Source organism: Oncorhynchus mykiss, chromosome 23, assembly GCF_057628025.1.
Source record: "Oncorhynchus mykiss isolate SJ-2025 chromosome 23, ASM5762802v1, whole genome shotgun sequence".
Classification (NCBI taxonomy): domain Eukaryota; kingdom Metazoa; phylum Chordata; class Actinopteri; order Salmoniformes; family Salmonidae; genus Oncorhynchus; species Oncorhynchus mykiss.
This window is the reverse complement of record NC_143044.1, coordinates 52907539-52933300: the sequence shown is the minus strand read 5'-3', so window position 1 is coordinate 52933300 and position 25762 is coordinate 52907539. Positions and strand designations below refer to the sequence as shown.

General features: G+C 41.7%; 1 protein-coding gene across 1 annotated transcript in view; it reads right to left on the bottom strand.

The window, feature by feature from the left end:
- Nucleotides 1-25762, bottom strand: part of LOC110516873 (protein eyes shut homolog) — a 240571-nt gene that overhangs the window by 19908 nt on the left and 194901 nt on the right. Inside the window, exons 19-20 of the mRNA XM_090217983.1 lie at nt 14933-15107; nt 12398-12570 (exon numbers count right to left, since the gene is read on the bottom strand). Of these exons, the coding sequence (XP_090074109.1) occupies nt 12398-12570; nt 14933-15107 (348 nt within the window). The remainder of the gene's footprint in view (nt 1-12397; nt 12571-14932; nt 15108-25762) is intronic.

Sequence of the window (25762 nt, the reverse complement as noted above, 5' to 3'; positions counted from 1 at the left end):
TCTATCTCAAGGCCATCAGACTGTTAAACAGCCATCACTAACATTGAGTGGCTGCTGCCAACATACTGACTCAACTCCAACCACATTAATAATGGAAAAATCTATATAATAAATGTATCACTAGCCACTTTAAACAATGCACTTCTATATGTTTACATACCCTACATTACTCATCTCATATGTATATACTGTACTCTATACAATCTACTGCATCTTGCCATCTTGATGTAATGTATCACTAGCCACTTTAAACAATGCACTTCTATATGTTTACATACCCTACATTACTCATCTCATATGTATATACTGTACTCTATACCATCCACTGCATCTTGCCTATGCCGTTCGGCCATCACTCATTCATATATTCACATATTCTTATTCATTCCTTTACACTTGTGTGTATAAGGTAGTTGTTGTGAAATTGTTAGGTTAGATTACTCGTTGGATATTACTGCATTTTCGGAACTAGAAGCACAAGCATTTCGCTACACTCGCATTAACATCTGCTAACCATGTGTATGTGACAAATACAATTTGATTTGATTTGCATACACACACACGATAACATAATACACATGGATTTAGTACTGTAGATATGTCGTAGTGATGGAGTAGGGGCCTGAGGACACACAGTGTGTTGTGAAATCTGTGAATGTATAGTAATGTTTTTAAAATGGTATAAACTGCCTTAATTTTACTGGACCCCAGGAAGAGTAGCTGCTGCTTTGGCAACAGCTAACGGGGATCCATAATAAATACAAAATACACCATCACACCTCCTCCTCCATGCTTCATGGTGGGAACCACACAATGCGGAGATCATCTGCTCAGCTACTTGAAACCAAAAATCTGAAATTTGGACTCATCAGACCAAAGGACAGATTTCCACCGGTCTAATGTCCCTTGCTCGTGTTTCTTGGACTAAGCAAGTCTCTTCTTCTTATTGGTGTCCTTTAGTAGTGGTTTCTATGCAGCAATTCTACCACGAAGGCCTGATTCATGCGTCTGTTACTTGAACTCTGTGAAGCATTTATTTGGGCTGCAATTTCTGAGGCTGGTAACTCTTATGAAGTTATCCTCTGCAGCAGAGGTAACTCTGGGTATTCCTTTCCTGTGGCGGTCCTCATGAGAGGCAGTTTCATCATAGCGCTTGATGGTTTTTGTGACTGCACTTGAAGAAACTTTCAAAGTTCTTAAAATGTTCCAGATTGACTGACCTTCATATCTTAAAGTAATGATGCGTCATTTCTCTTTGCTTATTTGAGCTGTTCTTGACATAATATGGACTTGGTCTTTTACCAAATAGGGCTATCTTCTGTATACCACCTCTACCTTGTCACAACACAGCTGATTGTCTCAAACACATTAAGAAGGAAATAAATTCCACGAATGAACTTTTAACAAGGCACACCTGTTAATTGAAATGCATTCCAGGTGACTACCTCATGAAGCTGGTTGAGAGAATTACAAGAATGTGCAAAGTCATCAAGGAAAAGGGTGGCTACTTTGAATAATCTAAAATTGAAAATATATTTAGATTTGTTTAACACTTTTTTGGCAACTACATGATTCCATATGTGTTATTGCATCATTTTGATGTCTTCACTATTATTCTACAATGTAGAAAATAGTAAAAATAAAGAAAAACCATTGAATGATTAGGTGTGTCCAAACTTTTGACTGGTACGGTATCTATTTCCTAGTGTCACGCTATCAATAAAAGGGGAAAGAAAAATGGTTATATGAGAGGGACTGAGATCTATTCATTTGATGTAATTACATTTTAAAACCCTGGAAATGGATACGATAGGATAATGGGGAAAAACGTATAACAACGTTTTGGTCTCAATAGACCTTCATCAGTGTTTTACGGAGAGTTTAACAGAAAGGTTAACAGAGAGGTTAACAGAGAGCTTAACGGAGAAGTTAACAGAAAGGTTAACGGAGAGTTTAACAGAGAGGTTAACAGAGAGATTAACGGAAAGATTGAGGGAGAGGTTAACAGAGGTTAATCGCTTTCTTTTTCTTCTTTTTTTGGAACAAACTGGTTGGGTTGGTTGGTTATTGTTTTGACCTAATACTATTTAGTTAGTGTTTGGTCAGTATTCTGACCTGATATTATTTGGTTAGTGTTTGGTCAGTATTCTGACCTAATATTATTTGGTTAGTGTTTGGTCAGTATTCTGACCTGATAGTATTTGGTTAGTGTTTGGTCAGTATTCTGACCTGATAGTATTTGGTTAGTGTTTGGTCAGTATTCTGACCTGATAGTATTTGGTTAGTGTTTGGTCGGTATTCTGACCTTGCTGACAGTGCAGTCCGCCGGTGCCCAAGGGGCAGAGGCAGGTGTATCCGCTAATATTAATAATATGCATGTCAATCTCTCCTGGCTGAAAGTAGAGGAGAGCTTGACTTCATCACTACTTTTATTTATGAGCGGTATTGACATGTTGAATGCACCGAGTTGTCTGTCTAAACTACTGGCACACAGGTCGGACACCCATACATACCCCACAAGACATGCCACAAGAGGTTTATTCACAGTCCCCAAGTCCAGAACAGACTATGGGAGGCACACAGTACTACATAGAGCCATGACTACATGGAACTCTATTCCACATCAAGAAACTGACGCAAGCAGTAAAATTAGATAAAAAAAAACAGATAAAAAACAACTTATGGAACAGAGGGGACTGTGAAGCAACATAAACATTGGCACATTATCTACCAAGAGAATGATTATAATCACAGCAGCATATATCCCCCCCAAGCAGACACATCGATGGCCCTGAACGAACTTCAGTTGACTCTATGTAAACTGGAAACCACATATCCTGAGGATATATTTATTGTAACTGGGGATTTTAAAAAGGTTAATCTGAAAACAAGGCTCCCTATATTCTATCAGCATATCGATTGCGCAACCAGGGCTGGCAAAACCCTAGATCATTGCTATTCTAACTTCCACGACGCATATAAGGCCCTCCCCCGCCCTCCTTTCGGAAAAGCTGACCACGACTCCATTTGGTTGCTTCCAGCCTATAGACAGAAACTAAAACAGGAAGCTCCTGCGCTCAGGTCTGTTCAACGCTGGTCTGACCAATCTGATTCCAAGCTTCAAGATTGCTTCGAACACGTGGATTGGGATATGTTCCACATTACGTCAAACAACAGCATTGATGAATACGCTGATTCGGTGAGCGGGTTTATTAGCAAGTGCATTGGGGATGTCGTACCCACAGCGTCTATTAAAACATTCCCAAACCAGAAACCGTGGAATGATGGCAGCATTCGCGCAAAACTGAAAGCACTGCTTTTAATCAGGGCAAGGTGACCGGAAACATGACCGAATACAAACAGTGTAGCTATTCCCTCCGCAAGGCAATCAAACAAACTAAGCGTCAGTATAGAGACAAAGTATAGTCGCAATTCAACGGCTCAGATACGACAGTCAATCACGGACGATAAAAGGAAAACCAGCCCCGTCGCGGACCAGGATGTCTTGCTCCCGGACAGGCTAAAACAACTTCTTTGCTCGCTTTGAGGACAATGCAGTGCCACTGACACGGTCCGCTACCAAAACCTGCGGGCTCTCCTTCACTGCAGCCGACGTGAGCAAAACATTTTAACGTGTCAACCCTCGCAAGGCTGCAGGCCCAGATGGCATCCCCAGCCGCGTTTTCAGAGCATGCGCAGACCAGCTGGCTGGTGTGTTAAGGACATATTGAATCAATCCTTATCCCAGTCTGCTGTCCCCACATGCTTCAAGAGGGCCACCCTTGTTCCTGTTCACAAGAAAGCTAAGGTAACTGAGCTAAACGACTACCACCCCGTAGCACTCACTTCCGTAATCATGAAGTGCTTTGAGAGACTAGTTAAGGACCATATCACCTCCACCCTACCTGACACCCTAGACCCACTCCAGTTTGCTTACCGCCCCAATAGGTCCACAGACGACACAATCGCAATCACACTGCCCTAACCCATCTGGACAAGAGGAATACCTATGTGAGATTGCTGTTCATCGACTACAGCTCAGCATTTAACACCATAGTACCTTCCAATCTCGTCATCAAGCTCGAGACCCTGGGTCTCGATTCCGCCCTGTGCAACTGGGTCCTGGACTTCCTGACGGGTCGCCCCCAGGTGGTGAGGGAAGGTAACAACATCTCCACCCCGCTGATCCTCAACACTGGGGCCCCACAAGAGTGTGTTCTCAGCCCTCTCCTGTACTCCCTGTTCACCCACGACTGCGTGGCCATGCACGCCTCCAACTCAATCATCAAGTTTGCAGAAACACTACAGTGGTAGGCTTGATTACCAACAACGACGAGACGGCCTACAGGGAGGAGGTGAGGGCCCTTGGAGTGTGGTGTCAGGAAGATAACCTCACACTCAACGTCAACAAAACAAAGGAGATGATCGTGGACTTCAAGAAACAGCAGAGGGAGCACACCCCTACCACATCGACGGGACAGTAGTGGAGAGGGTAGACATTTTTAAGTTCCTCGGCGTACACATCACAGACAAACTGAAATGGTCCAACCACACAGACAGCGTGGTGAAGAAAGCACAACAGCGCCTCTTCAACCTCAAGAGGCTGAAGAAATTCGGCTTGTCACCAAAAACACTCACAAACTTTTACAGATGCACAATCGAGAGCATCCTGTCGGGCTGTATCACCGCCTGGTACGGCAACTGCTCCGCCCATAACCGTAAGGCTCCCAGAGGGTAGTGAGTTCTGCACAACGCATCACCAGGGGCAAACTACCTGCCCTCCAGGACATCTACACCACCCAATGTCACAGGAAGGCCAAAAAGATCATCAAGGACAACAACCACCCGAGCCACTGCCTGTTCACCCCGTTATAATCAAGGCGAGGTCAGTACAGGTGCATCAAAGCAGGGACCGAGAGATTGAAAAACAGCTTCTATCTCAAGGCCATCAGACTGTTAAACAGCCATCACTAACATTGAGTGGCTGCTGCCAACATACTGACTCAACTCCAACCACATTAATAATGGAAAAATCTATATAATAAATGTATCACTAGCCACTTTAAACAATGCACTTCTATATGTTTACATACCCTACATTACTCATCTCATATGTATATACTGTACTCTATACAATCTACTGCATCTTGCCATCTTGATGTAATGTATCACTAGCCACTTTAAACAATGCACTTCTATATGTTTACATACCCTACATTACTCATCTCATATGTATATACTGTACTCTATACCATCCACTGCATCTTGCCTATGCCGTTCGGCCATCACTCATTCATATATTCACATATTCTTATTCATTCCTTTACACTTGTGTGTATAAGGTAGTTGTTGTGAAATTGTTAGGTTAGATTACTCGTTGGATATTACTGCATTTTCGGAACTAGAAGCACAAGCATTTCGCTACACTCGCATTAACATCTGCTAACCATGTGTATGTGACAAATACAATTTGATTTGATTTGCATACACACACACGATAACATAATACACATGGATTTAGTACTGTAGATATGTCGTAGTGATGGAGTAGGGGCCTGAGGACACACAGTGTGTTGTGAAATCTGTGAATGTATAGTAATGTTTTTAAAATGGTATAAACTGCCTTAATTTTACTGGACCCCAGGAAGAGTAGCTGCTGCTTTGGCAACAGCTAACGGGGATCCATAATAAATACAAAATACACCATCACACCTCCTCCTCCATGCTTCATGGTGGGAACCACACAATGCGGAGATCATCTGCTCAGCTACTTGAAACCAAAAATCTGAAATTTGGACTCATCAGACCAAAGGACAGATTTCCACCGGTCTAATGTCCCTTGCTCGTGTTTCTTGGACTAAGCAAGTCTCTTCTTCTTATTGGTGTCCTTTAGTAGTGGTTTCTATGCAGCAATTCTACCACGAAGGCCTGATTCATGCGTCTGTTACTTGAACTCTGTGAAGCATTTATTTGGGCTGCAATTTCTGAGGCTGGTAACTCTTATGAAGTTATCCTCTGCAGCAGAGGTAACTCTGGGTATTCCTTTCCTGTGGCGGTCCTCATGAGAGGCAGTTTCATCATAGCGCTTGATGGTTTTTGTGACTGCACTTGAAGAAACTTTCAAAGTTCTTAAAATGTTCCAGATTGACTGACCTTCATATCTTAAAGTAATGATGCGTCATTTCTCTTTGCTTATTTGAGCTGTTCTTGACATAATATGGACTTGGTCTTTTACCAAATAGGGCTATCTTCTGTATACCACCTCTACCTTGTCACAACACAGCTGATTGTCTCAAACACATTAAGAAGGAAATAAATTCCACGAATGAACTTTTAACAAGGCACACCTGTTAATTGAAATGCATTCCAGGTGACTACCTCATGAAGCTGGTTGAGAGAATTACAAGAATGTGCAAAGTCATCAAGGAAAAGGGTGGCTACTTTGAATAATCTAAAATTGAAAATATATTTAGATTTGTTTAACACTTTTTTGGCAACTACATGATTCCATATGTGTTATTGCATCATTTTGATGTCTTCACTATTATTCTACAATGTAGAAAATAGTAAAAATAAAGAAAAACCATTGAATGATTAGGTGTGTCCAAACTTTTGACTGGTACGGTATCTATTTCCTAGTGTCACGCTATCAATAAAAGGGGAAAGAAAAATGGTTATATGAGAGGGACTGAGATCTATTCATTTGATGTAATTACATTTTAAAACCCTGGAAATGGATACGATAGGATAATGGGGAAAAACGTATAACAACGTTTTGGTCTCAATAGACCTTCATCAGTGTTTTACGGAGAGTTTAACAGAAAGGTTAACAGAGAGGTTAACAGAGAGCTTAACGGAGAAGTTAACAGAAAGGTTAACGGAGAGTTTAACAGAGAGGTTAACAGAGAGATTAACGGAAAGATTGAGGGAGAGGTTAACAGAGGTTAATCGCTTTCTTTTTCTTCTTTTTTTGGAACAAACTGGTTGGGTTGGTTGGTTATTGTTTTGACCTAATACTATTTAGTTAGTGTTTGGTCAGTATTCTGACCTGATATTATTTGGTTAGTGTTTGGTCAGTATTCTGACCTAATATTATTTGGTTAGTGTTTGGTCAGTATTCTGACCTGATAGTATTTGGTTAGTGTTTGGTCAGTATTCTGACCTGATAGTATTTGGTTAGTGTTTGGTCAGTATTCTGACCTGATAGTATTTGGTTAGTGTTTGGTCGGTATTCTGACCTTGCTGACAGTGCAGTCCGCCGGTGCCCAAGGGGCAGAGGCAGGTGTATCCGCTAATATTAATAATATGCATGTCAATCTCTCCTGGCTGAAAGTAGAGGAGAGCTTGACTTCATCACTACTTTTATTTATGAGCGGTATTGACATGTTGAATGCACCGAGTTGTCTGTCTAAACTACTGGCACACAGGTCGGACACCCATACATACCCCACAAGACATGCCACAAGAGGTTTATTCACAGTCCCCAAGTCCAGAACAGACTATGGGAGGCACACAGTACTACATAGAGCCATGACTACATGGAACTCTATTCCACATCAAGAAACTGACGCAAGCAGTAAAATTAGATAAAAAAAAACAGATAAAAAACAACTTATGGAACAGAGGGGACTGTGAAGCAACATAAACATTGGCACATTATCTACCAAGAGAATGATTATAATCACAGCAGCATATATCCCCCCCAAGCAGACACATCGATGGCCCTGAACGAACTTCAGTTGACTCTATGTAAACTGGAAACCACATATCCTGAGGATATATTTATTGTAACTGGGGATTTTAAAAAGGTTAATCTGAAAACAAGGCTCCCTATATTCTATCAGCATATCGATTGCGCAACCAGGGCTGGCAAAACCCTAGATCATTGCTATTCTAACTTCCACAACGCATATAAGGCCCTCCCCCGCCCTCCTTTCGGAAAAGCTGACCACGACTCCATTTGGTTGCTTCCAGCCTATAGACAGAAACTAAAACAGGAAGCTCCTGCGCTCAGGTCTGTTCAACGCTGGTCTGACCAATCTGATTCCAAGCTTCAAGATTGCTTCGAACACGTGGATTGGGATATGTTCCACATTACGTCAAACAACAGCATTGATGAATACGCTGATTCGGTGAGCGGGTTTATTAGCAAGTGCATTGGGGATGTCGTACCCACAGCGTCTATTAAAACATTCCCAAACCAGAAACCGTGGAATGATGGCAGCATTCGCGCAAAACTGAAAGCACTGCTTTTAATCAGGGCAAGGTGACCGGAAACATGACCGAATACAAACAGTGTAGCTATTCCCTCCGCAAGGCAATCAAACAAACTAAGCGTCAGTATAGAGACAAAGTATAGTCGCAATTCAACGGCTCAGATACGACAGTCAATCACGGACGATAAAAGGAAAACCAGCCCCGTCGCGGACCAGGATGTCTTGCTCCCGGACAGGCTAAAACAACTTCTTTGCTCGCTTTGAGGACAATGCAGTGCCACTGACACGGTCCGCTACCAAAACCTGCGGGCTCTCCTTCACTGCAGCCGACGTGAGCAAAACATTTTAACGTGTCAACCCTCGCAAGGCTGCAGGCCCAGATGGCATCCCCAGCCGCGTTTTCAGAGCATGCGCAGACCAGCTGGCTGGTGTGTTAAGGACATATTGAATCAATCCTTATCCCAGTCTGCTGTCCCCACATGCTTCAAGAGGGCCACCCTTGTTCCTGTTCACAAGAAAGCTAAGGTAACTGAGCTAAACGACTACCACCCCGTAGCACTCACTTCCGTAATCATGAAGTGCTTTGAGAGACTAGTTAAGGACCATATCACCTCCACCCTACCTGACACCCTAGACCCACTCCAGTTTGCTTACCGCCCCAATAGGTCCACAGACGACGCAATCGCAATCACACTGCCCTAACCCATCTGGACAAGAGGAATACCTATGTGAGATTGCTGTTCATCGACTACAGCTCAGCATTTAACACCATAGTACCTTCCAATCTCGTCATCAAGCTCGAGACCCTGGGTCTCGATTCCGCCCTGTGCAACTGGGTCCTGGACTTCCTGACGGGTCGCCCCCAGGTGGTGAGGGAAGGTAACAACATCTCCACCCCGCTGATCCTCAACACTGGGGCCCCACAAGAGTGTGTTCTCAGCCCTCTCCTGTACTCCCTGTTCACCCACGACTGCGTGGCCATGCACGCCTCCAACTCAATCATCAAGTTTGCAGAAACACTACAGTGGTAGGCTTGATTACCAACAACGACGAGACGGCCTACAGGGAGGAGGTGAGGGCCCTTGGAGTGTGGTGTCAGGAAGATAACCTCACACTCAACGTCAACAAAACAAAGGAGATGATCGTGGACTTCAAGAAACAGCAGAGGGAGCACACCCCTACCACATCGACGGGACAGTAGTGGAGAGGGTAGACATTTTTAAGTTCCTCGGCGTACACATCACAGACAAACTGAAATGGTCCAACCACACAGACAGCGTGGTGAAGAAAGCACAACAGCGCCTCTTCAACCTCAAGAGGCTGAAGAAATTCGGCTTGTCACCAAAAACACTCACAAACTTTTACAGATGCACAATCGAGAGCATCCTGTCGGGCTGTATCACCGCCTGGTACGGCAACTGCTCCGCCCATAACCGTAAGGCTCCCAGAGGGTAGTGAGTTCTGCACAACGCATCACCAGGGGCAAACTACCTGCCCTCCAGGACATCTACACCACCCAATGTCACAGGAAGGCCAAAAAGATCATCAAGGACAACAACCACCCGAGCCACTGCCTGTTCACCCCGTTATAATCAAGGCGAGGTCAGTACAGGTGCATCAAAGCAGGGACCGAGAGATTGAAAAACAGCTTCTATCTCAAGGCCATCAGACTGTTAAACAGCCATCACTAACATTGAGTGGCTGCTGCCAACATACTGACTCAACTCCAACCACATTAATAATGGAAAAATCTATATAATAAATGTATCACTAGCCACTTTAAACAATGCACTTCTATATGTTTACATACCCTACATTACTCATCTCATATGTATATACTGTACTCTATACAATCTACTGCATCTTGCCATCTTGATGTAATGTATCACTAGCCACTTTAAACAATGCACTTCTATATGTTTACATACCCTACATTACTCATCTCATATGTATATACTGTACTCTATACCATCCACTGCATCTTGCCTATGCCGTTCGGCCATCACTCATTCATATATTCACATATTCTTATTCATTCCTTTACACTTGTGTGTATAAGGTAGTTGTTGTGAAATTGTTAGGTTAGATTACTCGTTGGATATTACTGCATTTTCGGAACTAGAAGCACAAGCATTTCGCTACACTCGCATTAACATCTGCTAACCATGTGTATGTGACAAATACAATTTGATTTGATTTGCATACACACACACGATAACATAATACACATGGATTTAGTACTGTAGATATGTCGTAGTGATGGAGTAGGGGCCTGAGGACACACAGTGTGTTGTGAAATCTGTGAATGTATAGTAATGTTTTTAAAATGGTATAAACTGCCTTAATTTTACTGGACCCCAGGAAGAGTAGCTGCTGCTTTGGCAACAGCTAACGGGGATCCATAATAAATACAAAATACACCATCACACCTCCTCCTCCATGCTTCATGGTGGGAACCACACAATGCGGAGATCATCTGTTCAGCTACTTGAAACCAAAAATCTGAAATTTGGACTCATCAGACCAAAGGACAGATTTCCACCGGTCTAATGTCCCTTGCTCGTGTTTCTTGGACTAAGCAAGTCTCTTCTTCTTATTGGTGTCCTTTAGTAGTGGTTTCTATGCAGCAATTCTACCACGAAGGCCTGATTCATGCGTCTGTTACTTGAACTCTGTGAAGCATTTATTTGGGCTGCAATTTCTGAGGCTGGTAACTCTTATGAACTTATCCTCTGCAGCAGAGGTAACTCTGGGTATTCCTTTCCTGTGGCGGTCCTCATGAGAGGCAGTTTCATCATAGGGCTTGATGGTTTTTGTGACTGCACTTGAAGAAACTTTCAAAGTTCTTAAAATGTTCCAGATTGACTGACCTTCATATCTTAAAGTAATGATGCGTCATTTCTCTTTGCTTATTTGAGCTGTTCTTGACATAATATGGACTTGGTCTTTTACCAAATAGGGCTATCTTCTGTATACCACCTCTACCTTGTCACAACACAGCTGATTGTCTCAAACACATTAAGAAGGAAATAAATTCCACGAATGAACTTTTAACAAGGCACACCTGTTAATTGAAATGCATTCCAGGTGACTACCTCATGGAGGTAGTTGAGAGAATTACAAGAATGTGCAAAGTCATCAAGGAAAAGGGTGGCTACTTTGAATAATCTAAAATTGAAAATATATTTAGATTTGTTTAACACTTTTTTGGCAACTACATGATTCCATATGTGTTATTGCATCGTTTTGATGTCTTCACTATTATTCTACAATGTAGAAAATAGTAAAAATAAAGAAAAACCCTTGAATGATTAGGTGTGTCCAAACTTTTGACTGGTACTGTATCTATTTCCTAGTGTCACGCTATCAATAAAAGGGGAAAGAAAAATGGTTATATGAGAGGGACTGAGATCTATTCATTTGATGTAATTACATTTTAAAACCCTGGAAATGGATACGATAGGATAATGGGGAAAAACGTATACCAACGTTTTGGTCTCAATAGACCTTCATCAGTGTTTTATGGAGAGTTTAACAGAAAGGTTAACAGAGAGGTTAACAGAGAGCTTAACGGAGAAGTTAACAGAAAGGTTAACGGAGAGTTTAACAGAGGTTAACGGAGAGATTAACGGAAAGATTGAGGGAGAGGTTAACAGAGGTTAATCGCTTTCTTTTTCTTCTTTTTTTAGAACAAACTGGTTGGGTTGGTTGGTTATTGTTTTGACCTAATACTATTTGGTTAGTGTTTGGTCAGTATTCTGACCTGATAGTATTTGGTTAGTGTTTGGTCAGTATTCTGACCTGATAGTATTTGGTTAGTGTTTGGTCAGTATTCTGACCTGATAGTATTTGGTTAGTGTTTGGTCAGTATTCTGACCTGATAGTATTTGGTTAGTGTTTGGTCAGTATTCTGACCTAATAGTATTTGGTTAGTGTTTGGTCAGTATTCTGACCTAATAGTATTTGGTTAGTGTTTGGTCAGTATTCTGACCTAATAGTATTTGGTTAGTGTTTGGTCAGTATTCTGACCTAATATTATTTGGTTAGTGTTTGGTCAGTATTCTGACCTGATAGTATTTGGTTAGTGTTTGGTCAGTATTCTGACCTGATAGTATTTGGTTAGTGTTTGGTCAGTATTCTGACCTGATAGTATTTGGTTAGTGTTTGGTCGGTATTCTGACCTTGCTGACAGTGCAGTCCGCCGGTGCCCAAGGGGCAGAGGCAGGTGTATCCGTCTGGAAGGGGTACGCAGGTGGAACCACGGGCACACAAGGGAGGGGGACGGTGTTCAGCGTCGCACACAGACACGGTCTCAGAGCAGAGTGCTCCCTTCCAGCCGAATGGGCACTGGCAGCTAGGAGAGAGAGGAACACATGGGTTAGGGTTACTGGCAGCTAGGGGAGAGAGGAACACATGGGTTAGGGTAACTGGCAGCTAGGGGAGATGTCATGAGGTTTACATAACATCAGAATAACTACTTATTGGCACAGACAGTGCTGGAAGTAGTGCTACAGGGGAGAGCATAATGACATGGAGTACTACTAGTAATACTGTAGTACAGGGGACTGGCTTATTACTAGTGATACTGTAGTACAGGGGACTGACGTATTACTAGTAATACTGTAGTACAGGGGACTGGCTTATTACTAGTGATACTGTAGTACAGGGGACTGGCTTATTACTAGTGATACTGTAGTCAAGGGGACTGGCTTATTACTAGTAATACTGTAGTACAGGGGACTGGCTTATTACTAGTGATACTGTAGTACAGGGGACTGGCTTACTACTAGTAATACTGTAGTACAGGGGACTGACTTATTACTAGTACTACTGTAGTACAGGGGACTGGCTTATTACTAGTGATACTGTAGTACGGGGGACTGGCTTACTACTAGTAATACTGTAGTACAGGGGACTGGCTTATTACTAGTAATACTGTAGTACAGGGGACTGGCTTACTACTAGTAATACTGTAGTACAGAGTCTACAGATGGTGATGATACATCTACAGAGTCTACAGATGGTGATGATACATCTACAGAGTCTACAGATGGCGATGATACATCTACAGAGTCTACAGGTGGCGATGATACATCTACAGAGTCTACAGATAGTGATGATACATCTACAGAGTCTACAGATGGTGATGATACATCTACAGAGTCTACAGATGGTGATGATACATCTACAGAGTATACAGATGGTGATGATACATCTACAGAGTCTACAGATGGTGATGATACATCTACAGAGTCTACAGATGGTGATGATACATCTACAGAGTCTACAGATGGTGATGATACATCTACAGAGTCTACAGGTGGTGATGATACATCTACAGAGTCTACAGGTGGTGATGATACATCTACAGAGTCTACAGGTGGTGATGATACATCTACAAAGTCTACAGGTGGTGATGATACATCTACAGAGTCTACAGATGGTGATGATACATCTACGGAGTCTACAGATGGTGATGATACATCTACAGAGTCTACAGGTGGTGATGATACATCTACAGAGTCTACAGATGGTGATGATACATCTATGGAGTCTACAGGTGGTGATGATACATCTACAGAGTCTACAGATGGTGATGATACATCTATGGAGTCTACAGGTGGTGATGATACATCTACAGAGTCTACAGATGGTGATGATACATCTACAGTGAATTACTAAGAGTTATTATATCTTCACCAACTACATAACATTTTGCAATTATTGGCTGAATGAATCCACTATTGCCTACACTGTAGTGTATCTCATTCATTAACATTGAGTCCTAAACACACAGCTCCTTGCTCTGATGATGCTGTTCTCAACAATACAGACAGATAAGTCTCTCCTGAATAGAAAAAACAAAAACAAACTGATCTAGGATCAGGTCCCCCCGTCCATATAATCTTGTTCATTATGAGCTAAAAGGCTAAGCTGATTCCAAACACATGTTAGGAATCTGGACATGTATTCACAAAGCATCTCAGAGTAGGAGTGCTGATCTAGGATCAATTTAGCCTTTTATATCATAATGAACAAGAACACATGGGCATTGTGGACCTGATCCTAGATCAGCACTTGTACAGGCTGAAATAGAATTCTCCACCTACAGTATCTCCTGGTCAACCCAGCCAACCATGATTAATAGGACTAACAGTGGTACAGCCATACCCATTCATTTGCCTCCATGTTGAGCAGTGATTTATGTCTCCAAAGCCTCTCATTTCTGGGATAATAACATTGATTACACCAGCCGGAGGAGGCCTGATGCCCACTAAGCCCTTGGTCTGACATGCAACATCAATACATGGTCCTGTTTTCTCAGTCTCGCCATAGAGACGGATAGAGGGAGCACTTGCCACAAAGACTGTTTTAGCGTGGGCAATTTATGAGTCTCAAGGATAGAAGGTTTATAGAAGAAACCACAAGCCCCCCCGCAACAGTACACTTCAATCAACCCTATATATGACCAGCCTTAGCCTACATCTCTAGACAAGTCATATTATGCAGAGACGTCATTGTAGTCACTTAACTCAATAATAATAATACCACAGTCACATACCATGGGCTTCATGGGTTACTGTAAAGCACTTTGGGATATATATTGTGGTAGAAAGGGCAATATAAATCTATCTGATGAATTGATTACAAGCATAACAATGGGACATCCTGGTTTAAATAAAATAAAAGAATCAATGAAAATGTGGTGTACATACTAGACAGAGGATCCAGAGTCCACGCAGGTTCCTCCATTTCTGCATGTCACCAGGGTGCAGGGTGTGACCCCGCACTGACCCACGCTACGGCCAGAGATCGGACGACCCTCAGGCTTCCCCAACGCTATGAACTTCCCGTCTCTCCTCGTCCGAAACTCCAGATTAAATATGCAACCTGTGAAATAACACAGAAAAACCCACTCACACTGAGGAGACAAACAGTGTGTGTAATTAAGCAGACATTTCTCGGAACTTCACATCGCTCAAATAGGAAATCCTTTGAAATCACAAAACATGTAACATATAACTCATTGCTTCAGGGAAACAACAGCAGCATTCATTTTTAGTCTTCAAACTGTCCATATTAGGACATCCTCGGAGTCAAACGAAGCTGGGGTGACTGAGGATGTCCTAATATGGACACCGTACACAACATACCCACTCAAACTGTCTTCCTTTCTGTCAGGGAGAAGTCTTTCATTGTAGTTGACAGTGATCTAATGGGATGACAGATTGAAGACTAAAAATGAATGCTGCTGTTGTTGTTTCCCTGAAGCAATGAGAATCAAAGGTAACAGGGCTGGAAGCGTGCACGCACGCACGCACACACGCACACACACACACACACAGCCTTCAGAAAGTATTCAAACCCCTTGACTTTTTCCACATGTTGTTGTGTTACAGTCTGAATTTAAAATCTTTTACATGTAGATGTTTTGTCACTGGCCTACACACAACACCCCATAATGTTATGTTTTCCTACACACAACACCCCATAATGTTATGTTTTCCTACACACAACACCCCATAATGTTATGTTTTCCTACACACAACACCCCATAATGTTATGTTTTCCTACACACAACACCCCATAATGTTATGTTTTCCTACACACAACACCCCATAATGTTATGTTTTCCTACACACAACACCCCATAATGTTATGTTTTCCTACACACAACACCCCATAATGTTATGTTTTCCTACACACAACACCCCATAATGTTATGTTTTCCTACACACAACACCCCATAATGTTATGTTTTCCTACACACAACACCCCATAATGTTATGTTTTCCTACACACAACACCCCATAATGTTATGTTTTCCTACACACAACACCCCATAATGTTATGTTTTTTTTTTTGTTATGTTAAGTTAATACAAAATGAAAAGCTGAATTGGCTTGAGTCACTAAGTATTCAACCCCTTTGTTATGGCAAGCCTAAATACGTTCAGGAGTAAACATGTGCTTAACAAGTCTGTGTGCAATAATAGTGTTTAACATAATTTTTGACACATCTCTGTACCCCACACATACAACATGTTAGGTACCTCAGTCTAGCAGTGAATTTCAAACACAGATTCAACCACAAAGACCAGTGAGGTTTTCCAGTGCCTTGCAAAGAAGGGCACCTACTGATAGATGGCCAAAAAACAGTCATTGAATATCCCTTTCAGCATGGTAAAGATATTAATTACACTTTGGATGGTGTATCAATACACCCAGTCACTACACAGATACAGGCGTCCTTCCTAACTCAGTTGCTGGAAAGGAAAGAAACCACTCAGGGATTTCACCATGAGGCCAATGGTGACTTTAAAACAGTTACAGAGTTTAATGGCTGTGATAGAAGAAAACTGAGGATGGACCACCAACATTGTAGTTTCTCCACAATACTAACCTAAATGACAAGAGTGAAAAGAAGGAAGACTGTTTTGCAACATGGCACTAATTAACTTTTTGTCCTGGATACAAAGTGCTATGTTTGGGGCAAATCCAATACATTATTGAGTACCATTGTCCATATTTTCAAACATTGTGGTGGCTGTATCATGTTATCTGTATGCATGTAATCATTAAGGACTGGGGAGTTTTTCAGGATAAAAAATACACAGAATGTAGCTAAGCACAGGCAAAATCCTAGAGGAAAACCCGGTTCAGTCGGCTCCTCACCAAACACTGGGAGATCAACTCACCTTTCAGCAGGACAATAACCTAAAACACAAGGCCAAATCTGCACAGGAGTTGCTGACCAAGATGACAGTAAATGTTCCTGAGTGGCCAAGTTACAGTTTTGACTTAAAGCTATTGAAAATATATGGCAAGACCTGAAAAGGGTTATCTAGCAATGATGAACAACCAATTTGACAGTGCTTTAACATTTTTGAAAAGAATAATGGGCAAATATTGCACAATCCAGGTGTGGAAAGCTCTTAGAGACTTACCCAGAAACACTCACAGCTGTAATCGTTGCCAAAGGTGCTTCTACAAAGTGAATACTTATGCAAATAAAATGCAAATAAAATACACTAGATATACAAAAGTATGTGGACATACTACATACATTCTAGAGATGATTCTGTGCTTTCAACTTGGTGGCAACAGATTGGGGAAGGACCTTTTCTGTTTCAGCATGACAATGCCCCCGTGCACTAAGCGAAGTCCATACACAAATGGTTTGTCGAGATCGGTGTGGAAGAACTTGACTGGCCTGCACAGAGCCCTGACATCATCCCCATCAACCACCTTTGGGATGAATTGGAACACCGACTGCGAGCCAGGCCTAATCGCCCAACATCATAGCCCAACCTCACTAATGCTCTTGTGGCTGAATGGAACCAAGTCCCTGCAATAATGTTCCAACATCTAGTGGAAAGCCTTCCCAGAAGAGTGGAGGCTGTTAATACCCATAATTTTGGAATGAGATGTTCACCGAGCAGGTGTCCACATACTTTTGATCATGCAGTGTATTTCTGTATTTAATTTTCAATACATTTGCAAACATTTCTAAAAACATGTTTTCACTTTGTCATTATGGGGTATTGTGTGTAGATGAGAGAGAAAATAATCTATTTAATAAATGTTGAATTCAGGCTGTAACAACAAATGTGGAATAAGTGGAATTAGATCACTGTCAACTACAATGAAAGACTTCTGTGTGCGCATGCATGAAAATAGAGAATTAAATTTTAAAAAATAAAAAAATTAAAAAATATATTAAAAAATATATTAGCATAAAGTGGTATCCAACACACACACACACACATACACACACACACACACAAAAAGGTAGGTGCCCTTCTTTGCAAGGCACTGGAAAAATTCACTGGTCTTTGTGGTTGAATCTGTGTTTGAAATTCACTGCTAGACTGAGGTACCTAACATGTAATTGTATGTGTGGGGTACAGAGATGTGTCAAAAATCATGTTAAACACTATTATTGCACACAGACTTGTTAAGCACATGTTTACTCCTGAACATATTTAGGCTTGCCATAACAAAGGGGTTGAATACTTAGTGACTCAAGCCAATTCAGCTTTTCATTTTGTATTAACTTGTAAAAATGTGTGTGTGAGTGTGTGTGTATGTGTGCGTGTGTGCGTGTGTGTGTGTGTATGTGTGTGTGTGTGTGTGTGTTGGATACCACTTTATACTAATATATTTTTTAATATATTTTTTAATTTTTTTAATTTAATTCTCTATTTTCATGCATGCGCACACAGAAGTCTTTCATTGTAGTTGACAGTGATCTAATTTTTTAAATTTTTTAAATTTTTTATTTTACCCCTTTTTCTCCCCAATTTTGTGGTATCCAATTGTTTAGTAGCTACTATCTTGTCTCATCGCTACAACTCCCATACGGGCTCGGGAGAGACGAAGGTTGAAAGTCATGCCGATACACAACCCAACCAACACAACCCAACCAAGCCGCACTGCTTCTTAACACAGCACGCATCCAACCCGGAAGCCAGCCGCACCAATGCGCCGGAGGAAACACCGTGCACCTGGTTAGCGCACACTGCGCCCAGCCCGTCACAGGAGTCGCTGGTGCGCGATGAGATGAGACACCCCTACCGACCAAGCCCTCCCTAACCCGGGCGACGCTAGGCCAATTGTGCGTCGCCCCACGGACCTCCCGGTCGCGGCCGGTTACGACAGAGCCTGGGCGCGAACCCAGGAACTCTGATGGCACTTAACCACTGCGCCACCCGGGAGGCCCTTGGGGTATGAATACTTTCTGATGGCACTGTGCACACACACACATACTTAAGTGATTTTTTCATATATTTTTTTACAAAGCCAGAAAATATGAAGAGGACTATTTCCCCATTGTGTTGGGGAAATGATCATGGTGTCATGATAATGACTTCATGTTAATGACTTCACGATAACGACTTCATGATAATGACTTCACGATAATGACTTCACGATAATGACTTCACGATAACGACTTCACGATAATGACGTCACAATAATGACTTCACGATAATGACGTCACGATAATGACGACACGATAATGACTTCACGATAATGACTTCATGATAATGACTTCATGTTCATGTTTGGGTATAGTTAGGGTAAGGTTTATTGTAATGTGTATTAACAAAAACACAAAGAAAATGGGTCACTGGAAGTTTGAGCCAGTCATTTAATATTTATATTAAGGGTTGGAAATAAAGGATATGCTGTAATTCACTCTCTGCATATCTCTCTCCATTAAATGGTCATTTTACATAATTTACTAGGATGAAATCTCTGCATAGACTAGCAGTTAGGTTAAATCCAACACAATACGAGGATTCTGAATTATTATCACACAAAAGCACATTCACCCAAATTCACTCTCTCCTTCCTGTGATTTATAGTCTTTACTGCAACAGGGGAAATATTCTGTCTACTGCAACAAGGGAGACATTCTGTCAACTACAACAGGAAAAATATTATGTCTACTACAACAGGGGAAATATTCTGTCTACTGCAACAGGGGAAATATTCTGTCAACTACAACAGGAAAAATATTATGTCTACTACAACAGGGGAAATATTCTGTCTACTGCAACAGGGGAAATATTCTGTCAACTACAACAGGGGAAATATTCTGTCTACTACAACAGGGGAAATATTCTGTCTACTGCAACAGGGGAAATATTCTGTCTACTGCAACAGGGGAAATATTCTGTCAACTACAACAGGAAAAATATTATGTCTACTACAACAGGGGAAATATTCTGTCTACTGCAACAGGGGAAATATTCTGTCAACTACAACAGGGGAAATATTCTGTCAACTACAACAGGGAAAATATTCTGTCTACTACAACAGGGAAAATATTCTGTCTACTACAACAGGGGAAATATTCTGTCAACTACAACAGGGAAAATATTCTGTCTACTACAACGGGAAATATTCTGTCTATTGCAACGGGGAAAATATTCTGTCTATTGCAACTTGCCTAGACACACACCATCTCTGCACTGTGAGCAGACCCCCTTCTCGCTCTATCTGCAGCATTAGTCATTGGAATAAACAGGACGCTGTGGAAATGTCATGTTCACGCAGGAATTATCATGGCATGATGCCGTCTCTAGCTCTGCCTGTGTGTGTGTGTGTGTGTGTGTGTGTGTGTGTGTGTGTGTGTGTGTGTGCGTGTGCGTGTGCGTGTTTCCAGCCCTGTTATCTTCGATTCTCATTGCTTCAGGGAAACAACAGCAGCATTCATTTTTAATCTTCAAACTGTCATCCCATTAGATCACTGTCAACTACAATGAAAGACTTCTGTGTGCGCATGCATGCATGTGTGTGTGTGAGTGGCCAAACTGCAAGTATATACTGTCGCTAACAATTTCAGATGGTTAAAGAGGATTATGAGGGTTATGTTTGCCATTAGCTAAGAGAGGACGATGTGGGTGACGTTTGGTATGAGATAAGAGGACGATGTGGGTGACGTTTGGTATGAGATAAGAGGACGATGTGGGTGACGTTTGGTATGAGATAAGAGGACGATGTGGGTGATGTTTAGTATGAGATAAGAGGATGATGAGGGTGATGTTTGGTATTAGATAAGAGGACGATGTGGGTGACGTTTGGTATTAGATGAGGAATAAGAGGTAAGAGGATGAGGAGGGTGATGTTTGGTATTAGATAAGAGGATGAGGAGGGTGATGTTTGGTATTAGATAAGAGGATGAGGAGGGTGATGTTTGGTATTAGATAAGAGGATGAGGAGGGTGATGCTTGGTATTAGATAAGAGGATGAGGAGGGTGATGTTTGGTATTAGATAAGAGGATGAGGAGGGTGATGTTTGGTATTAGATAAAAGGATGAGGAGCGTGATGTTTGGTATTAGATAAGAGGATGAGGAGGGTGACGTTTGGTATGAGATAAGAGGATGAGGAGGGTGATGTTTGGTATTAGATAAGAGGATGAGGAGGGTGACGTTTGGTATGAGATAAGAGGATGATGAGGGTGATGTTTGGTATTAGATAAGAGGATGATGAGGGTGATGTTTGGTATTAGATAAGAGGATGAGGAGGGTGATGTTTGGTATTAGATAAGAGGATGAGGAGGGTGATGCTTGGTATTAGATAAGAGGATGATGAGGGTGATGTTTGGTATTAGATAAGAGGATGAGGAGGGTGATGTTTGGTATTAGATAAGAGGATGAGGAGGGTGATGCTTGGTATTAGATAAGAGGATGAGGAGGGTGATGTTTGGTATTAGATAAGAGGATGAGGAGGGTGATGTTTGGTATTAGATAAAAGGATGAGGAGCGTGATGTTTGGTTTTAGATAAGAGGATGAGGAGGGTGACGTTTGGTATGAGATAAGAGGATGAGGAGGGTGATGTTTGGTATTAGATAAGAGGATGAGCAGGGTGATGTTTGGTATTAGATAAGAGGATGAGGAGGGTGACGTTTGGTATTAGATAAGAGGATGAGGAGGGTGACGTTTGGTATGAGATAAGAGGATGAGGAGGGTGATGTTTGGTATTAGATAAGAGGATGAGGAGGGTGATGTTTGGTATTAGATAAGAGGATGAGGAGGGTGATGTTTGGTATTAGATAGGAGGATGAGGAGGGTGATGTTTGGTATTAGATAAGAGGATGAGGAGGGTGATGTTTGGTATTAGATAAGAGGATGAGGAGAGTGATGTTTGGTATGAGATAAGAGGATGAAGAGGGTGATGTTTGGTATTAGATAAGAGGATGAGGAGGGTGATGTTTGGTATTAGATAAGAGGATGAGGAGGGTGATGTTTGGTATTAGATAAGAGGATGAGGAGGGTGAAGTTTGGTATTAGATAAGAGGATGGGGAGGGTGATGTTTGGTATTAGATAAGAGGATACTATAGATGACACTGAGAAAATTATGTTTGAGCTAACAGAGTTCAGGGTATGTCCGAAATGGCACCACATTCCCTATACAGGGCATTATTTCTGGTCAAAGGTAGTGAACTATATAGGGAATATGTTGCCATTTTAGATTCAACCCATATTGATGTCCAATCAGTCAGATCCAGAGTATCAACACCTCACATACTGTTAGAACAGCATATGCAATTACTAGACTAGCATTGTTTTAAAGGCATAATATTTCAATGAATAGACTAGCATTGTTTTTAAAGGCATAATATTTCAATGAATAGACTAGCATTGTTTTTAAAGGCATTATTTTCGTCATGGACTATTAATGTCAAAACCAATGAGTTAATATAACAGTAACCTTTGACCATCTGAAGTAACTTCTTATCACTGGTGTTACAGCTAAAAATTAATGCCAGTCCCTTCAACCACTTAAACATCAATAAATTACAAAACTCTCGGTGCAAACTTTGTTTATCATTTGTTTAGGACAAGTAAATCCCACCTATAAGAAGATCAAAAGGTATTTCTGACAGTCTGATGGAAGGGAATCAACACCAAGCAGCTCTGAATGCCTGAGGCATATAGAAATCTAATCACAATGCAAACGGACGCGAAAGTGCAAACATTTAACGAAGGTAAAAACCAACCCGTGTGTGTATTATCTTAATGTGTCACAGTTTGATGAAATGAGAGTCTGTAAGATATGACCTTTAGTTATTATGATAAACCCATTGTCGAAGTCTAAAGAAAAACATTACAGTAATATCTTGTTAAAATCTCATTAAACATCTTGCCATCATGAAATTGGACATAATTGTTCTATTTTGAAAATCTTTTTTTTAAACATGCATACATTTCACACTTAACTTCTGTATCTTTTATTACCATCTTGTTTACAGCAAGCTGTTGGCATGCTATGTGATTATTGTGTTTGATTTCAACAGCTACGCAGACAAATACAATACATAGGCAGCTGAACAACTTCTCAACACAGCTGATGGAGAACAACAAGTCAACACAGCTGATGGAGAACAACAAGTCAACACAGCTGATGAAGAACAACAAGTCAACACAGCTGATGGAGAACAACAAGTCAACACAGCTGATGGAGAACAACAAGTCAACACAGCTGATTTAGAACAACAATCAACACAGCTGATGAAGAACAACAAGTCAACACAGCTGATGGAGAACAACAAGTCAACACAGCTGATGGAGAACAACAAGTCAACACAGCTGATGGAGAACAACAAGTCAACACAGCTGATGGAGAACAACAAGTCAACACAGCTGATGGAGAACAACAAGTCAACACAGCTGATTTAGAACAACAATCAACACAGCTGATGGAGAACAACAAGTCAACACAGCTGATGGAGAACAACAAGTCAACACAGCTGATGAAGAACAACAAGTCAACACAGCTGATGGAGAACAACAAGTCAACACAGCTGATGGAGAACAACAAGTCAACACAGCTGATGGAGAACAACAAGTCAACACAGCTGATGGAGAACAACAAGTCAACACAGCTGATGGAGAACAACAAGTCAACACAGCTGATGGAGAACAACAAGTCAACACAGCTGATGGAGAACAACAAGTCAACACAGCTGATGAAGAACAACAAGTCAACACAGCTGATTTAGAACAACAAGTCAACACAGCTGATTTAGAACAAGTCAACACAGCTGATGAAGAACAACAAGTCAACACAGCTGATGAAGAACAACAACTCAACAACAGAATATGAATTATATTTCTATGCATTCAACCCCTTTCCCCAACTCATTTTACTAGTGTTCTCTCCAGGGGTTGGACTTGTACATCAAACTGACTCACGCTACAGAAAAAGGCAATATATCTCCTGCCCTATGGGCCATTGTATCTGGACAAGGCTACTCACGCTACAGAAACAGGAAATAGTTATCATGCCCTAGGGCCATTCTGTCTGGGACAAGGCTACTTCATTATCCTGTGATCCAGTACGAAACAACATGGCCATAACAAACACATCTCAACAACAAACTTAGCTCAACGTGGCAACAAACAAACACATCTCAACGTGGCAACAAACAAACACATCTCAACGTGGCCATAACAAACACATCTCAACGTGGCAACAAACAAACACATCTCAACGTGGCCATAACAAACACATCTCAACGTGGCAACAAACAAACACATCTCAACGTGGCCATAACAAACACATCTCAACGTGGCCATAACAAACACATCTCAACGTGGGCATAACAAACACATCTCAACGTGGCCATAACAAACACATCTCAACGTGGCCATAACAAACACATCTCAACGTGGCCATAACAAACACATCTCAACGTGGCCATAACAAACACATCTCAACGTGGCCATAACAAACATATCTCAACGTGGCCATAACAAACACATCTCAACGTGGCCATAACAAACACATCTCAACGTTGCCATAACAAACACATCTCAACGTGGCCATAACAAACACAACGTGGCCATAACAAACACAACGTGGCCATAACAAACACAACGTGGCCATAACAAACACATCTCAACGTGGCCATAACAAACACAACGTGGCCATAACAAACACAACGTGGCCATAGCAAACACATCTCCATGTGGCCATAACAAACACATCTCAACGTGGCCATAACAAACACATCTCAACGTTGCCATAACAAACACATCTCCATGTGGCCATAAAAAACACATCTCAACGTGGCCATAACAAACACATCTCAACGTGGCCATAACAAACACATCTCAACGTGGCCATAACAAACACATCTCAACGTGGCCATAACAAACACATCTCAACGTGGCCATAACAAACACATCTCAACGTGGCCATAACAAACACATCTCAACGTGGCCATAACAAACACATCTCAACGTGGCCATAACAAACACATCTCAACGTGGCCATAACAAACACATCTCAACGTTGCCATAACAAACACATCTCAACGTTGCCATAACAAACACATCTCAATGTGGCCATAACAAACACATCTCAACGTGGCCATAACAAACACATCTCAACGTGGCCATAACAAACACATCTCAATGTGGCCATAACAAACACATCTCAACGTGGGCATAACAAACACACCCACTCTGCGCTGGTGTCTTTCTCTCTGGTTAGCTTGTCATTATTTGATTAGCAGGTGTAAATGAATTGACCCAGTACATGCTTAGGGATACAGCAGTAGCAGAAGTGTCTTTGTGTATATCCCAAACTGCACCCTATTCCCTGTAAAGTGCACCCCTTTCGACCAGGGCCCATTGGGTAGTGCACTATGTAGGGAATAGGATGCCATTTTGGATGCAAACTACTGCTAATGCTGTAACCCTAATCATGTTCTGTGTTACTTCATTTAAGCTGGACTCTGGTCAAAAGTAGTGCACTATGTAGGGAATAGGGAGCCATTTGTGTGCCAGTTGTAGTGTTTTCCTTCCCATAGCCACCTAGTCTGTCCACAGGGGTGTGAGGATATACCGATAACTGGTAGACAAGTGTTCACTGCCAGCCATTAGGACTGCAGGAAGATCACACACACACACACACACACACACACACACACACACACCTGATTAGTTGTCATTATGTGTCTAGCAAAAAAGGCTAAAGCAACATGTGATCTACCAGGCCCTGGGCTCTGGCTGCTTTCTGGTTACCTGC